At 35.2% G+C, this 18,514-nt stretch overlaps 1 protein-coding gene across 1 annotated transcript in view; it reads right to left on the reverse strand.

Annotated features, from left to right (window-relative positions):
• Cwf19l2 (CWF19 like cell cycle control factor 2) overlaps window positions 1–18,514 on the reverse strand; it is a 78,321-nt gene that overhangs the window by 45,903 nt on the left and 13,904 nt on the right. Inside the window, exons 7-12 of the mRNA XM_005346812.3 lie at window positions 15,185–15,300; window positions 13,361–14,019; window positions 7,608–7,698; window positions 6,842–6,934; window positions 4,026–4,139; window positions 1,897–2,034 (exon numbers count right to left, since the gene is read on the reverse strand). Coding sequence (XP_005346869.1) covers window positions 1,897–2,034; window positions 4,026–4,139; window positions 6,842–6,934; window positions 7,608–7,698; window positions 13,361–14,019; window positions 15,185–15,300 — 1,211 coding nt within the window. The remainder of the gene's footprint in view (window positions 1–1,896; window positions 2,035–4,025; window positions 4,140–6,841; window positions 6,935–7,607; window positions 7,699–13,360; window positions 14,020–15,184; window positions 15,301–18,514) is intronic.

An 18,514-nucleotide genomic window follows, 5' to 3' on the forward strand; every position in this document is an offset into this window, starting at 1 on the left:
GAACAATGGCAATGGGTTTTTGATCCTACTGCACGTACTGGCTTTGTGGGAGCCTAGGCAGTTTGGATGCTCACCTTACTAGATCTGGATGGAGGTTAGGGTTCCTTGGACATCCCACAGGGCAGGGAACCCTGATTGCTCTTTGGGCTGACGAGGGAGGGGGACTTGATTGGGGGAGGGGTAGGGAATTGGGTGGCGGGGAAGAGACAGAAATCTTTAATAAATAAATTTATTAAAAAAAAAAAAAGATGAGACTGTCCTTCAAGGTTCGCCTTCATGAAAGAGCCTGCCAGACATTCTGCAGGACACAGAGAAAGTGACTGACAAACTGCCAATACAGGCAGAACTGTCTTTAAAATTCCCTGCTTCATAGAAACATCTGCCCAGTTCTATGGCCTGTAGACTAAAGATGGATGCCTCAATGGTACAGAAGAACTTGGGGTAAACTTATCCAGGCAGCAAGATGTCTTTGTCAATTTTAGAATTTTGGAAGTTGCTTACAATACATTTCCTGTTAACTTAGGTAATATTATATCCTTCTGGGGTCTTTGATAGAGTTGAAGAATAGAGAGTTATAATTATAGTTTTCCTTAGTTATGATAAATGATAAAGTAGATATAAATATTGTAACTATAATTCTTGGTTGGTACCTATTTTGCTTTATGTAATTTTACTATGTTAAAGTTAAAACCTTCCTTTTTATTTAGACAGAAAAGGAGAGATGATGTGGGATTCCCCTCAGTATGCAGTGAATATCATTGATTTAAAAAAAAAAAAAGAAGCTGCTCTGGGCCTAGGACAAGCAGAATATAGCAATGCTGGGAGAGAGAGAGAGAGAGAGAGAGAGAGAGAGAGAGAGAGAGAGAGAGAGAGAGAGAGAGAGAGGAGACAGGGAGACGCCATGTGGCTGCCAAAAGAGACAGATGCCAAAACTTTACCTGGTAAGAGTCATAGCCACAAGGTGACACACAGATGAAGAGAAATGGATTAATTTAAGATATAAGAATTAGCCAGTAATATGTCTAAACTACTGCTCAAGCAGTGGTGCAATTAATACAGTTTCTGTGTGATTGATTATTCCGGTCTGAGTGGCTGAGAAATGAACAGGCAGCCTCTGCCTATAGAGTCTGAACAGATAAAAACCATACAGGGTTCCAGCACTAAGAGGAGAAGTGGATATGAGCCCCCAACCGTAATCCAGAAGTTATCTTCAAGTGTAGAGTCTCACTGGGTATACAAACCACACTTAAAGGAGGCCCCATACCCAGTATTAGGTGGACAATATGTAACAAATGACTTTTTTGTCTCATAATGCTTTATTTTGGGCACTTTTAAACATTACTGGTCTTTGCTTGTATATCAGAGTTTTTGATTTTGTGTTTCTATGGAAGGTGGGTGTGTTTGTGTAGGGGTGGGCATGTTTCTCATGTACCTTTATTTCCGTTTGTTTTATTTTACTCTGGCTTGTCTGTTTATTTTTTAGAGAGGAAAAAGAGAGAGGTTATGGAGTTGAATGGATGGGCAGGTGGTAATGATCTAGAAGAATATGAGGGAGGGGAACTTTTATCAGAATATATTTTATGGAAAAAAATTTCTGTTTATTTTTTAGAGAGGAAAAAGAGAGAGGTTATGGAGTTGAATGGATGGGCAGGTGGTAATGATCTAGAAGAATATGAGGGAGGGGAACTTTTATCAGAATATATTTTATGGAAAAAAATTACAATTAAAAATTGGGGAAAATCACATTCAATATTTGCTTTAATATTTTCCTAATATACCATATAAAAATTTCAATATAATGAAATACCCTAAGATTAGAGCTCTTTAACATGTACATCACTGTTAGTTACAAATCAGGTTCTCACAATGCAAAGGTTTGCTAGCACTCTATCTTACCTTAGATGCCATTCTCATGAAGAGTCTGTTTTGATCAATATCTGTTCCCATCTTCTCATTTTTTACTAAATCTTTGAGACTCAGATGATCATCATCAGGAAAGTATCGGATCCTTTCTTTATCCTCATGGGTTGAAACCTAAAGCAAAGGGAACATAATAAAGTCTCGGCAGATGCTTTGAATGAGTTATAAATCAATCATAAATCTGGTAATAAGTGGTAAAAAAAAAATCCCACCACATATCACAACTGTCCCTTCCACATGAAAGAAAGTCTAACAGACTTATACTTTGTACTTCCTCCCTTTCTTGTCTTTCTTCCCAGGAGGGAGCAATCATTAGCTGACTCCCAAGTATGGCCAAAGATTACAACTGTCCTGTCCCTATCTCTCCTACTCTACCTTACACCTAAAACTCCTTACACGGTAGAAGAAAGACTGCCATTATTCAAGCAGGAAATAAGAATTAAACAACAACAACAACAAAAAAAAAACAGAAATAAACATCTACTACTCTGGGTCTCATGTGTTATAAGGAGTCAGGACTTTAGAGAGGTAATCAGGTAATAAGATGTAGCCCTCATGAGTAAGATCAGTATCCTATAAAGATATGACAGCACCTGCTGTGTCTGCTCTCTACTACGTTAGAATAATCAGGAAATAAGATGTAGCCCTCATGAGTAAGATTAGTATCCTATAAAGATATGACAGCATCTGCTCTGTGTCTGCTCTCTACTACGTTAGAATAATCAGGTAATAAGATGTAGCCCTCATGAGTAAGATTAGTATCCTATAAAGATATGACAGCATCTGCTCTGTGTCTGCTCTCTACTACGTTAGAATAAAATGAGAAAGTATCACTGTAAACTCAAATGTTTAACCTACCAGTCATTTCAAGTTCTCATTCTCCAGTACTAGAAGAACACATTTCTGTTAGCCAGGCCACCAACCTGACAGACTGTTCTGATAGTCAGACCTATAAATTATTCATTTCTAAGCACTAATTTCTTCTATAAACAGCTTTATAAAAAAAAAAAAACCTGATATTTTGAGGCCATATAAAGCCCTGAGTTTTCCTCAGTTGGTTCCTTATCCACACGTGAATCACAAAGTGCTATTTTACTTTCTCCCTAGTTCAACCCCTCATTTTAGTATCCAAACAGAACCCATCCCCTAACTTCTTTGCAATGCCTAAAAACAATGTCCCATCATTTACTCTAACATTGCTATTATTTTTTTCACTAACCTGAACCTTATTTGATATGATTTCCCTGGCTCCACATACTTAATAATAAATGCAAATCTAAGGCCTGAATGAATCTGTCTCTGACTTTAATCACTTGTTTAGTTAGGTTGTTCAGTAGTATGCAACTTAAAAAGGCTTTCATGACATCTGATATTGTGGTTATGGATTCCTAGACAGTTCTGCCTTTTTAATTGTTCATTTATTTTTCACCGTATCTCTCCAGCTTCCCCATTACATTAGGCGTATCAATCTCATCTCTCAGTATCTAAAGTAGGACAGGCACTCAACAGGCAAACAACCTATAGTTGCCAAAAAAAAATCCAAAGCAAACAAAAATTTTTATATTCAGTTATCATGTACATGATCTTCAATTTTAAAACAAAAACCTAATTTATAGAAAGTAGAGGTGTTGTTTTTGCCACCTTTCCATACTCAAGGAAGTGCTAAAAATTAATTATCAGAGATGGAAGATAGAAAAGAAAATACAGTGTTTAAAAGCTCATACCCCCTATGTAATTAAGACATTACTGTATGTGAACACCCTACCATTAGGCCTCAAACTAGGTGTTTACAAAGACACCAGGTCTAAGAGGTCAAGCATTTCTACGTGCAATATGGTAAATATGCAAAAGAAACTGAATACAATGTCAAAAATGTAAACTAAATTTAAAGTTGCAGTAAGCCTTCCATGTTTAGTCACTCCAAAAACATAGTTGAATTGTCTGCCTTTTGTAAAAAGTAAAAAGGTACAACTAAGAATAAAAGTGAAAATTTATTATTTTTCAGTATTTTCATTTCAATAGAAAATTCTAGTCTAATGCAAAATGAACTCCGAAGAGAAAAAGAGAATTGTGAATTTGTAAGTGAAAGCATATGCTACACATACTCCTTGTCTCTTTCTTCTTCTCGTTTTCATATCCAGGGTCCTTCCAGGGGTGTTCACAGGCCACACTCTTCCAGACTCATCTGTTCTAGTAAGGATCACTTCTTCATCTTCTTGCTAAGAAAAGGTTTAGTTAATATTTAAAATACTTATAATGCGAAATGTCCACACTTAACAACAACAAATTTACAGAAAAGATTCTAGATTTCAGAAAGACCTATGGGTCATTTTAAGTCTCTTGGATTTTTAACACTCATTGTAAATTAACCATAAAATGAAAAACAAGAGGGGAAAGAACCCAAAGTTCATTTTAGCATGTTTATAATTCAATTAATGAAGCAATCTTCAAATGATTCTGTTAACCATTTTTAACTGGGCACAATGGAGTTGAATCTAAGGCATCATGCATAATACTAGGCAAGCAGCCTACCACTAAATTATATTCTAACCCTGATATTACCTTTTGAAAAAAGATTCTGAGATACAGTCTTACTAAATTATCCAATGTGGCCTTGAACTCACTCCGTATTTCACACTGACCTTGAACTTGCCGTATCCACCCCCCCTCCCAAATCGCTAAGATTCCAAACTTGTGTTAGAGGCCCAGTTCAAACAGTTTCATCCAAATGCGTGGAAAGAACAAAGATGGTGGAATGGCCACAGAGAGTCATGTTGAAGTCTGTGGTCTATGTTGCCTCCAGAGGCCAAGTTGAGGCATATAATTCCCACTGTAATCTGGGGAACACGTTTGTTATTTGCTGCCAGCAGAGGCTGTGTGTACATCTGTTGTCTTGCTCCCAAGCCTTTAATCCCAGAACTCGTGAGGCAGAGACAAGTGGATCTTTGTGAGTTCGAGGCCAGCCTGGTCTACAAGAGCTAGTTCTAGGACAGGCTCCAAAGCTACAGAGAAACCCTGTCTCAAAAGAAAAAAAAAAAAAAAAAAGAAAAAAAAGAGGAAGAAAGCCAGCATACGACAGATCTACCTGTCATATGCTGGTGATTCCAAGATTTCTTGATTTCCCAGACCAGGGTGATGCTCAGAATGACCTGAGTGAAAGATGTTATTAATGCAATAAAAGATCTAAAAACTGAACACAGTCAGCACACAGGAATTTTATGTTGATTCGATTCAACATAAAAAATTGAGACATTTTATATATTCTTATGTTTTTATTTTACATGCATAAATGTTTAGTCTGCATACACATGTACCACACGTGAAGCTAGTCCCAGAAGAGGCTAGAAGAGTGATACAGATCCCACGGAACTGGAGTTACACATGTTTGTGAGCAGCTATGTGCACGCTGGAACTAAACTTACAGTTCTACCACCAAGATAGCTCTCTAGCCCCATTTCCTATATTCTCTATTTAGTTTTTTCATAAAGTCAATCACATTTTATGACACTATCAGTTCAGCGTAAACAGAATACACACACACACATACACACACATTTTATACATCTGTAAACAACCTTAATTCTGCACAGAAGTCTAGAGGAATTAAACTTAACATGGAAAGCCCAAGAATCTGTAAGGCCTTCAAATTCTGGCCCTGTACTTCTTTTATTTTCTAGCTCTTTACAATTCTGGTAAATTTGCACTTTATTTCCATTTCACAGAAATAGTTACTTTCTTGTTCAACAAGGAAAACAAGAATGTAATCACAGCCAACCATCAGTTCCCAAGTAATTTTAAGAATATTCACATTGCTATTATTATGAGTCATTAAGAAAGCAACCATTATACTATTTGTGATTTTCTGTCTTAACCACCTTTTCAGGCCAAGAAAAGGTAAGCATTTTAAGTATATAGAAGACCTGGAACACTGTAAAATAACAGAGTCCTCAATAAATGCTTGATAAATGGAATCAACAAACCAGGGCCTCAAACTGATTGATACACTCTCAAAATTAAACCACTTCCTTCCCTTGGGTGTCACTTTGTTACTTTCATTTTCATGATGTTGCCAGTACAAAAGACCTGAAACCAACTCATTTTATATTCACTTACAACAGAGAGGTCTGTTCTATGGAGAAGAAAAAAAAAAAAAAAAAAACCTGGCATTGCACAGTGGCAACCATTTTTAATCCCAGTGCTTGGGAAGGACAGGCAGGTGGATCTGTATTGAATTCGACACCAACTGATCTACAATAGTGAATCCCAGGACAAGTGTTACAGAGTAGAGAGTGCTTATCTCAAGAAATTAAAAGTGAAATTAGGCAAACCAATCTTAAGATTTTTTTCTCCAAAAATGCAAACATATTTTCTGCTACAAATAGAAAGGATTTATAAATGCTTTCGTAAATGCTCCAGAGTTTTACATTATTCCCAACAAACACTGTTCAATCCACAATTTTTGATTTTACAAACACTGAAAGTGAATGTTTAATTACAAACATTTTCTATGGATATTCTTATAAACAAATCTCAATATGCTTTAGTCCTATCAATTCTTTATCTATAAAACAGCCTTATAGCTGGCAAAAATCATCCATACACAAATAAAAGTTCTAAATAGGTAAGCATTTTTAATCTGTTTCATTCAATAATAAATAGACAAACAAACCATAGACAAAATCATTTGTCTTATCTGAAATTAATATCTAATTCAATTATCTTATTCTACTGTAGGAAAAAAAAATTAAGGACATCATCAAGCCACAGAATTTAGAATAAACGATTTCCTCAGCCTGAGGATGAGGCTTTCACCAGGGAATGCTGGTGAAATTTACATAGAGACATCTAGAATGACAATACCACTGCTGTAGTATAACATTAAACAAAGTAATATACATTCAAACAAGCTTTCATTACTTACCTTTATTCTCGATCTTTGTGCTGACATCTGTGCTATGGTTTCTTTAAATTTATTTGCCTCTTTAAGTTGGGCTTTAAGTTGTTCAGCTAATTCCTTCAAAAGAAAAAATCAAATAGGTAAGCTGTGTTGTTAAATTTTACATTACAGAATATTTCAAAGTTATAAAGCAGTCAATACCTGACTGCAATAACCAATTGACACTAATTTTAACAAGCACTCTTCAGTTACAAATTTTTTGAGTATTGAGATATTCTGTTTATGATTTTGAGGTGAATAATTTCAAGAAACTATACTTTGATAGCAAGGGAACCTGCAAAGGTCCAAACTAGGCCCAGTGAATGTAGGAGATAGTTGTGAGGCTTAAGCAACCTGTGGGGCCACTGGCAATAGGACCAGGATTTATCCCTAGTGCTTAAACTGGCATCTAGGAGCACATTGTTTTTGGAGGGCCTTGGTCTTGCCCAGAAGTGAAGTGTCAGACTTCGTTGACTCCCCAAGGGAAGCTTCACCCCCTCTGAGGAGTGGAAGGAGAGTGGCACTGGGGAAGGGTGGGGCAGGATGTGGGGCAGGAGTGGGGATGAGGATAGCTATGTAAAATGAGAAAAGATTGTATTAAAAAAAATTCTTAATAATAAAAGAAAAAAGAAATTAAGAAGAAGTAATATCTTCAAAGAATGCCATATCTAAATAGCTAAAGCTTCTAAATTTATCTGTGAAGGTTAAACATTTCATTCTTCTCCAAGTGAACAGCACACACGGGTCTTACCAGATTTCCCATCATCTCTGCCTTGATAATCTTGGCCCCCAACTTGTTCTTTTCATCAACGTTCAAGATACAGGTGGACTCTGCCTCTGGACTGCAGGTGAAACAGGACAGGAGAAGAACATATGCCATAATTTAAAATTATGCATTATCTTAAACTGACCTCAGTAAAGCATTCAGGACCATAGAAGATCACAATTCTAACACAAAAGAATTACATTCAGCATTCTAGGGTGAATTGCACTTCAAGATTCTGTTACAAAGTTAAGAATAACCTATTACAGTTGCAGTAATAACTGGAGAGTATTGTTAACTCTAAGATAAATAAACAATATACAAATTAACACCTTTATTTTTAAAAAACTCAGCCAGTGTACTAATGCACTCCTGTAATCCCAACACTTAGTAGACCAAAGTTGGAAGTTGCCATGAGTTAGAAGCCACCTTGAGCATATTAAATGAGGCCACTGTGGGCTTCACTGAGAGACCCTGTCTCAGAAACAAATAAAATCTACACTGATTTTAAAAAGAAAGCCAACGAAAGCATTAATGTCAGACCACAATTTTTTACATCTTAAGAAATTTAGTATTCAATATGATAAATTATTAATCATCTTATAACTGTAAACTTGGGATGGTATATTTAGCCACATTCGAGAATTAAAAGCAGCAATTGCGTGTTATTTTGCTAAATTGTTCTATAACTAATTATAAGCAAAATAATTTAAAATTGAGATCATACGCTAAAGAGAAGGCTCATTTGAGAGAAAATTTCAGCCAATGTCAGATAACCCCACCTTAAGATTCTTAGGAATCGAGGCTACAGAAAAGGAGGGTGAACCCAGCAAGAGTCTGGAGAAGTCCTGAGCAAGGAAAGAATAGTAACAATCACACAAGTCCAAAGTAGTCCCAGGTCACTGTACAGACCGCCAAGAGAAAGTGATACCAGGAAAGAATCACTCAGGGCTGCCCTGGAGTCAGAGAAACAATTCTCCCACATAATTAAAGAAACGTTAAAAGGAATTTCTGGTAATAGTGTATGGTCCCACTAGTCACAGAGCAAAGTTGTGTAAGTGGGAAAATACTGGGTAGAAGCCTTAGGAAATATGTCCTGCACACTAAAATGCTACTTGGAGCCCAAATTAAAAAAAAAAAAATGATAAGAGTAAGAAAGTAGCAAATGCTTTCCCATTAGTTACATTTCAAAACAAAATGCAAAAATATTTAAAGATGTTATACATTTGAATGAAAATGGTCTTATAAAATTGATCAATTCATATGATGAATATATGCCAATAAAAAAACAGGACAAATGTAGTGTTCAACAAGTAAATACCATTATATCTAATATCCAGGTATTATCAGATATGCAAGTAGAAAAGTATAACTCATATTTAAAAGAAAATTCTACCAAGCAAAAGCCGTCCAGAACTGACACAGATACAAGAAATAAGCATATTCAATTATTAGGATAAATTTATCCCATCTGTTCAAAAGAGCCATTGAAGAGCCACTTTAACCAGGCTTGGTGGTGCACATCTAATGTCAGGAGGATAAGGCAAGATGTTAAGAGTGTTCCAAGCCAGCTTGGTGTCTAAAGACACAACAACAAACAAAAACAAAAAAGATGCAAATTGAACTTCTAGTCAGGGAAACAACCCAGAGATTAAAAACACCACATTAAATTTTTTTAAAAAAATCAGATACTAAAGGACCAATACACTAAACAAAATGAAACAAAAAAATTTAAAAACATCATCAGAAGGCTGCATGGGAATCCTAAATTCTCTATCATATGGAGAGTCCCTAGAAGGGAAGGGAAATAAAGAGACTCAAATCCCCCAACTTTATTCAAAATGAAGAAGCAGCTCAAGGAAGTTTGAACTGTGAGGATAGATGGAACAACAGAAAAACAAAAGAATATCTGAAGTTTTTTTTTATGTTATTGAGCATACCACCAACCAAAGCATATGAAATTTGAAAATGATTTGAGAAAGAGCTAAATGTTTTAGCATTAATATCATATACTTGATCTCACATCATAATCACACTCAAAACACCAGATTATTAAGTCTTACCTTCAAAATACACACACATACACACACACATGTATTTACTAGATATTTAGATATTTATGGGACAAAGTATATTTTATGCACAGACAGAGTTCCCAAACAATCACATGATACATATACAGATGTAAAAAGTAAAATAAATAAAAGCCATACCACTAAAAAGGCCCCAAGCATTTGAGATAAGGGATATTCAGCCTATATTATCTAAATATATGTATTAAAAAGTAGATATTATCTATGGACTTTTTAATTAACAAAATGTTCTATAAATATCAAGATACAAATGTGCTATATGTAAAAGGAAGTAACATACACTGTGTCAACATTAGTCAAAAGTTGAAGTATCTATGTAAATATGTGACAAATTACTGTACAACACAAAATATTATATTATTCTGGACAAAGAGGATCATTTCATAAGAAAAACAAGCTGAGCTATCAAAGTACATAGAAATCCTTATGTCTGTACATATAAGGGAGCTTCAAAAAACAAAAACTGTGGGCTACAACTAGTAACCAGTTTAAAAAGTGTGCCATTGCCAAGTGTTTGAAGGTAAATAGGGGAAAAGATGCTTCCATAATTCTGCTATTACTAACATAAAATAACAATTCTATGAAACAGTCATATTTTCTTAATATTTAAAGTACAAGTACTATATGATCGAGTGATTCATTTCTTGGGAATGCTACAGAAAAGCATAAGCATATGAGTGCACAGAAAACTTTGTTGCTAATGGTCAAAAACAAGAAGCACTAAAAATCCACCAAGAGGGAATGAAGAATCAGAATGAATTGGTTTACAAACAAATGGCATCTTCAATCAGTCAAAAGGAATGAACTACTAATATACAGAACAAACTGACCTGAATGAAACTAAAAACAACTATGCTCAGTTAAAGAGGCCAGCTTCTACCCAAATTACATAATGTATATATTCCCCACTTATATAAAATGTGTCTGTGGTGGTTGGGCTGGAGAGATGGAGGTTAAGAGCACTGTTTGCTCTTCCAGAGGTCCTGAGCACCTTATCTAGTGAACATGAACAGATCCAGACTTAAATGTCAAAGTGAAGCCTATCTTTCTACAAATAGATACATGCTAATAAATAGAACATATTCATATCCTATATGTAAGAAAGAAGTATAGTAAGTTATCATTTTCCTGGATTACAGAGATTTTTCTGCGGTCTCCTTCATAATTAGTTTTTATAAAAATCAACCAGTTTCCCATTAAAATGTGTATTCTGAAAGTACACACAAATGCACTTGCATGCATACAAACACACACACACGAGCACCGAACCTCTACTGAGGAAATAATCAGAGTTCAGTAATGTGGGATTGTGGGATGTCCTTCTGTACGTGTGTTGCTTTTATTGGTTGATGAAGATGATGTTTAGGCCAATGGTTTAGCAGAGTAAAGCAAGGTGGGAAATCCGAACAGAGACACACACAGAGAGACAGAGACAGAGACAGAGAGAGAGAGAGAGAGAGAGAGAGAGAGAGAGAGAGCAGAGTAGAAGAGATACCATGTAGCCGCCCAAAGGAAAAAGATACCACAACATTACCGGTAAGAAACAGCTTTGTGGCAATATATAGATTAATAAAAATGGATTAATTTAAGATGTAAGAGCTAGCTAGGATACTTCTGAGCCACTGGCCAAACAGGGTTGTAATTAAGATAGTTTCTGTGTGATTATTTAGGTCTGTGCAGACAGGAAACGAAAGTGTAATCTCCATTTACAGTTTGGTTCTCTGATATTGTAAAAAAACTTGAATATATTTCAACTTTCCTTTTTGTGATGGCTGTGGTCACTGAGCTCTGTAATTATGCTTTACTCACCACACTCTCACATTTTCTCTCCTATCTACAAACCTTACTCAGAAACTAAGAGTCTGACAGCCTTCTCTTGCCCTTCTGAGCTACAATGCCAAACTGGAAAGATCACAGCCAAAGGTACAAATAGTATATTAAATGTGTTAGTTTCTGATTATATATAAACTCTAAATTAAGGACAAAATATGTTCTACTCATTTTAAGTACCACTCTGGGTTTCAGGCTTCTAAAAGTGCTTGTTAATATATTTTTCCAACAAAAGAAAAATATACACAAACACATTTTTGTCTCTAAGAATAATGAGCTTAAAGCTTTAATTCATGTGACCAACTATTAGATGATGTTTTCCTATAAGATAATCACAGGCTCAAAAAAGTATGAAGGAGAACTGCTAAAGATGATCCTATGAAAGAAAATGAAAGAATGGTTAGAAAAGGAAAGCTACCAATGATGCAAATAAAGAAAAAGAAACCAACTACACAAATGTACCACTACTACACTTACTTAAAGAAACAAATGTATGTATCTAGTAAAAATTTAATGGGCTACAGAGCTGCCAGATAAATGTATAAATCTAGTTTTATTCAAATTCCAGGTTAGCCACAGGGTTTTCTGTTTGTTATTTAAAGCATAAATATGTCTAACTGCTTAAAATAATTTTTTTATTTACTAAGTCAAGCAACAATAGTTATATGATAAGGATTACAACTTCAATTCCCTCACTTTTCACAGATGAAAAATGTAAGGCTCAGACTATGATCTCTTCTGGTTCTAAAATTAGGTTAGTAACCTTTCTACAGTTCTGAAGTTCACTGGTTTTAAAAATTCCTAGAATCCTAGCATTGGTTTAACAATCAAACATATCTCACAACAATGTCCAGACACACTAATAGGTTTCAGCATTCCTTCACTGACACTTTCTGGCATTCTTGCTTTCCTTACTACTACTTGATCACTCAGAAATATTTCTCTTCCAAATATATAGGGATGATTCCTAAATTCTTTTTCTCTCCAGCTAATCATGGAATTCATTAAAAGCTACAAATTTCTTCTAACATCAAATTAACTAATCTGAAAAAAAAAAATCAGACCACAGGGCCTGCATTCCATTCCTGTATTATAAGTACTAGAAATCTACAATGTTAGAAGACATAACAGAAATGAAGCAATTCAACAACCTGATAGAATAGTAACAATGTTTGTATGGAAGCTTTGCACACATGGCTCATCTACATTCAAAGGAAACAAGACCAGCACATTCTGCCCAAATGCTAAGCAGTATTAATGATATCAATACTTAATGACATCACCCATTGGCAATTGGGGACTTGAAACAAAAAGGCGCCCATGTAGTTTGACTTCTTCTACTCCCTCCAAGGGTTATTCAATCAACATTTTTCCTTTCAGTGGCACATGGCAAGAGTGTGGAGGTCAGAGGACAATCCTTAGTGTTGGGGCTGCCTTCTGGGTTGTTTGAAACAGAGTCTCTCGTTTTTGTTACTGTACACATTAATTTTCTCTAATTCTTGCCATGGTTATCCAGTCATTATAACAAAACTTCTGCTTCAGTTTCCAAAGGCTATCTGGCTCATGAGGTTCAGCGGCTTCTCTTTATCTTTCTGCTGGAGCACTAAGTTTATAGATACATACTGCTATGCCCACTATCCCCAGTTATCTCCCTAGAGCTTTAATCTATTTTAAGGATTTAAGTGGAAGTTAGTCCTTATCTTTAGTATACATTTTTTTTAAACCTCCAAAAGAGTCACCCCTATGACAAAATCAAGTTTTGTATAATCCCACTCAAGAACCAAACTGAAAAAAAAATTACAAGTATTTATAAAATACCCAGAAAATGCTGCCTTTATGTTCTGCAGATGTCCTCTTCTTGGTGGGTCACCCTTCAAGCTCTCAGCCTGCAACTGTTCTCTCCTGTCTCCTGGAGAGTGCTGATCAGCACTGCGGCTCCAGGTTTCCAATGGCTTTTGATCTGAATGCTTTCGGTCTCCTCCTTGCCTACCACACAGGCTCCAGGAAGTCAAATTTTCTTCACTGTTCTCTGTGGGTTTTTGAAAATCACAATGCAAAGAAGCCTGAGCCACTAATGTAGAAGATGAAGTAGACGGCTCAAAATTTCTCCTCTTGTTGTGAAGCGACAGTTCATCCTCATCAGAGGGTCTTAAGAACTTAGGTCTCAAATTTCCAGAAGATTCTTGCCTTTGTCTTAGGGCAGATTCTCTTATACAAGTTTCTAAAGATCCAGACTGGTTCCTTGTGTCAGGGCCACTAAACTCACAGTCGCCAATGCTCCTCTTTGCAAGCTCTGTAGCAAAATGTCTGTCCTTTGAGTCCTTCTTACATTTCACTAAGTCTGAAATGCTACTTGTTTGACTAGACTGCTTACTATCTGAATATGCAGGCTTCCTCCACCTTTCCCGTCCATAATCTTCTCTTTTGCATGCAATTTTTTCAGCTTCTTTTAATTTTGACTGGAATATTTCCATTGACTATAAGAGAGAATAATAACATATCTACAATTAAGAAAGTGTGTTATGATGCATTGTTAAATGGCACAATAAAAATACCCCCCCACCAAAGTAGACACAACCATAAAAATCACCACAGACCAATAATACTTTAGTAAGTATAAGTAGATAAAAAAATAATCAAATCAAATTAAAAGATTTCAAAAAGGGATGCACTGAGAACAAATGTTCTACACAATAGAGTATCATATAGACACTACAGATACAACTTATAAAAATTCCTAGAGTGACGGGGAAAAGTTTAGGTATACTGAATGAAATAAATTCTCAAAAATCAGACTGACTGCCAGCCTGGGCCCAAGGACCTAGGCTGGCCTTCTTATTTGTTGATTTTCTTGAACAGAATGGACTTTTTAAATGGGGATAGGAGAAAGACTATTACATCTAATTCTACTCAAAATAAAAATCTTTGCAAGAACTTGACAGGGAAAGGATTATGCAAGTGGGAATTGATTCACAAACAAGGTATGCAATTAAAACATTTCCTGAAAAGACAGCATGATGGCTTAAAAAATACATGCTAAAGTATAGCCACATTGCAAAATGCTATAAAATATGAAACTCTGGAGTCAACAAAACTTCAACAATGCTTATTTCTAAAGGTGTACTACAGAGAATCCCCTGCATAATTTTAATTTTCTTCCAATGAGAAAAATTCTACTTTTATATTAAACATACACACATTTCAAGTTTTATACACTTGCGTTTTACATTCATTGTGTTAATCTTAAAAAAAAGTAGGCTTAGTTTGCAAGATGGCTCAGAGGCTAAAGGCAATTGCTAACAAGCATCATGACTTAAATTCAATACCTGGGACCCACATATATAAGATAACAACATAATAGAAGAGAGAAATGACTCCTTTAACTTCCACATGGGCCCTGTGGCATGTGTACATTCCTGAGTACACATGCAAAAATAAGTGTAAAACATTTTTTTATAGTCTTTTTTTTTATTTATTTTTTTTTATTAAGCAATATCCTTGCATAAGAAACAGAAAATTACTTAAAAGAATGAAGATAAATCTAATATTATTTGATTCAAATTGCTTCATTATTCAAAAGAAAGATACTGTTTTCAAATAACTATGAAACAATATATATCTTCTGAAAGCACAAATACTTACTCCATATTTTTCAGCTACAATATCCACAAAATTTCTGTTTTCTCTTTGAGCTTGTTCTTTCATTCTTTGATAAGACTTTCTTAGCCAGCTTAATCCACCATCCTCTACTCCTGAAGCTAAATTCCAATAATAAACATCAGTCGTACTTCTGCGGTTGTTATTAAAAAAAAACAAAAACTTACTGTTTCTATCACTTTTAAAGTACAAAATTAAATACTTTTTTGATTAATTTAAAGTTATAATCACAATTACTATTCACCATACATTTAAATACCCACCTATAGAAGCTACAAAGGCTTGTCATGATGAAAAAAAGGAGAAACAAACTACCTGTAAGTAAATACCAATTTAAGAGAACAAACATAAAATTATATATAGGTTAGTTGTTTGTTTAATGAGACAGGGTCTTACTATGCAGCCCTAAATGGCCTGGTAGACCAAGTTGGCCTTGAACTCAGAGATATCTGTGCCTCTGTCTCCTAAATCCTGGAATGAAAAGCATGAGTCATCATGCTTAGCCTAAGCATTATTCTATGGAATTTTCTCTGACCTTCCAGTTAGACATATATATGTTACAACCTTCCAGTTGTAACATATATGGGAATTGCCCCCTCCCAGAAATAAGAAATAAATGTACACAATGAAGAAAGCAACACAATAAATAAGAAAGTTATAGAAGACAATGTTATTAAGTTAAACCTTAGTTGTGATTAGCAGCTATGAACATTTGAATGCCTTCAATGAACTGTGTGTGTGTTTTGTCCTATTTTCAACTGATAGGAAGAAATTTAATTGATTACTTAAATTAAAACTCTGTTCCTGATATTCCCTGTTCCAATAAGGACAGCTTTAGATCCTGCTAGCTCTAGAGTCAAGAAATACACAACAAGCTCTTGGAGACAAGCACAAGAATCTTCATATCAGAACAGCCTACCAACAGCCCAACATGAAAACAGTCAAAATCAGAGAGGGACACAGGGATCATGATCTATTCTTAAATGGACAACTACACAGCCTCGAGAATGAATGAACTAGTTATTCATAACAATATGGAGGAACTTCAAATGTGGACAAAAGAATTAAAAAGATTAAGAGCACAAATCATCTTTGGTGGTAGAAAATAGGACAATGGCTACCTCTCCAGCGAGTTACTGGAAGGGGTGTTAAGACTGCTGCTTCTCCATAACACTCTATGACACTTCATTCTGTTTCACTTATGGTTTAGGTACTTTTCTATGTATGTCAGACTTTGAAAAGTGGCTTAGGAAGGAATAGAGGTTAGCAGCATGATGTGTTTTCTTTATCAGATGATCCAAGAGTTCAGTTCCCACACTTAAAAAAGTTGGCTCACAATTGTCTATAACTCTAGCTCCAGATTTGACATAACTGGTCAGCACTGACATTCATAACACCCCAACTTCACATTGCATAACTAAAAGTAACAAAAATATTTTTTAAATTTAAAGACAGAACTAAAAGCAAAACTGATTTTTAAATTATATTCATATTAACTGTATTATTTTACTCAAATCTCAACAATCTCTTCTAATACAAAGAGGTCTTTCTTTATAGATCTGTAACACTTTCTGATTCAAGCCCGGATCTCTAATGATGGCACTTTTCATTCAAAATGTTATTTCACTTGGACTTTTTTACTTATATAGCATATATTATATACTGTAAGCAGTCAAGGAACTTAGCCCAAATCTGTGGTCAGCATAGTTATAAGTGAAAACCCACAGCAATTTATGTCTTTATTAATATTCCAGCTACATAATTAGATCACTGATCAAATAACAAATGGGCATCCTGAAAATCTCTCCTCAACTGTCACTATGATATTAGAAGTTCAGAGAGAAATTTAGGAAAACAAAATTAAGACTGCTTTCCCTATGCGGCTCTGTGTGAAACCTAACTAGAATAAAAATCAGTTAGGAAACAGTCTTATCAATGTTATCACCAGGATTGATACTAATATACTGCTGAGAAATTATCCAATTTAATATGTTAAAGGAAACAGCACTTGCAGCAGCATCCTCAGATTCAATCACGAAGTCCTTAATTAAATATTTAACATTCTCAAAAACCATAAGCATAGTTCTATCCATCTGTGCTGAAAAAAGTTCTGTCAGTAATTACAGTAAATTCAGAGGTATGGTACACTTAAAATATAGCTGTATCCCACACCTAACTTTTTGAGTAAGTGTAAAATTAAGTTTTAATTTCATGGTTCTAACAAGTTATGCTATGCTATAATAAACAAAATACAACCAAACACTAGAAATCTCTCCATTTCTCTCTAAACACAATTCAGAGGGAAAAAAAAAACAATAAACTAAGCCACCAGGAAACCTAGACTTCAGTCTTGTTGCTACTACTAAATACGAAATATTTATAACATCAAAAACCAAACCATTCGTCTTTGAATTTTCACATCTTCAGCTAAATAAAGTATCCAAATAAACCACCTTTAAAGGTTCTGACAGAAAAGTCCAAAAAGAGAAAAGGAGGAAGAATTGACCAGAACTCACTGAAAAAGACCATAAATCAGTGTCCACTAAGCACATGAAATAAATTCAGTCTTCTCAAAAATCTGCAGTAATGAATGCTTCAATGTGAATCTGTGGCCTGGTCCCTTAGTACTTATATGACTACAGACAAATCACCTGACCACTCTAAGTCTCAGACTGAGCTAACTCATTGTTCCCTACCTATTAACTTCCTAGAAAGCTGTGTTTCAAAAAGGGCTTTGTATAATTACCATTACTATTATCTAATCTGGTAGAGACATTTCTGTCCATGCAAAAAAAAAAAAAAAAAAAAAAACCAGAATAAAACGTGCTGATGTAGAATAATCCTTTTGTTCACTATGAATGAAGATTTGCCACTCGGATTGGTTTAACGAAAAGCTGATTGGCCAGTAGCCAGGCAGGAAATATAGTTGGGACAACCAAATTAAGGACACTGGAAAGGAGGGCAGAGTCAGAGAAGCTGCCAGCCAGATGCAGAGGGAACAGGAGATGAACATGCCATGTTAAAAAAAATATTGCCTTGTGGCAGAGTATAAACAAGGAATATGGGTTAATTTGAAATATAAGAGCCAGTTAGTAACAAGCCTGAGCTATTGGTTAAGCAATTACAATTAATACTAAGACTCTGAGTGGTTATTTGGGAACAGGAAGTCAGGACAGAAAAACCCCATGTACAACACACAAGTGCTATAACTTAGTAAAATTACTAGATCTTTACCAACCCCGTAACAGACAAAGGTCTGATCTCCAAAATATATAGAGAACTCAGGAAACTAGACTTTAAAATGCTAATTAACCC

The sequence above is a fragment of the Microtus ochrogaster genome, chromosome 5, assembly GCF_000317375.1.
Source record: "Microtus ochrogaster isolate Prairie Vole_2 chromosome 5, MicOch1.0, whole genome shotgun sequence".
NCBI classification, from domain to species: domain Eukaryota; kingdom Metazoa; phylum Chordata; class Mammalia; order Rodentia; family Cricetidae; genus Microtus; species Microtus ochrogaster.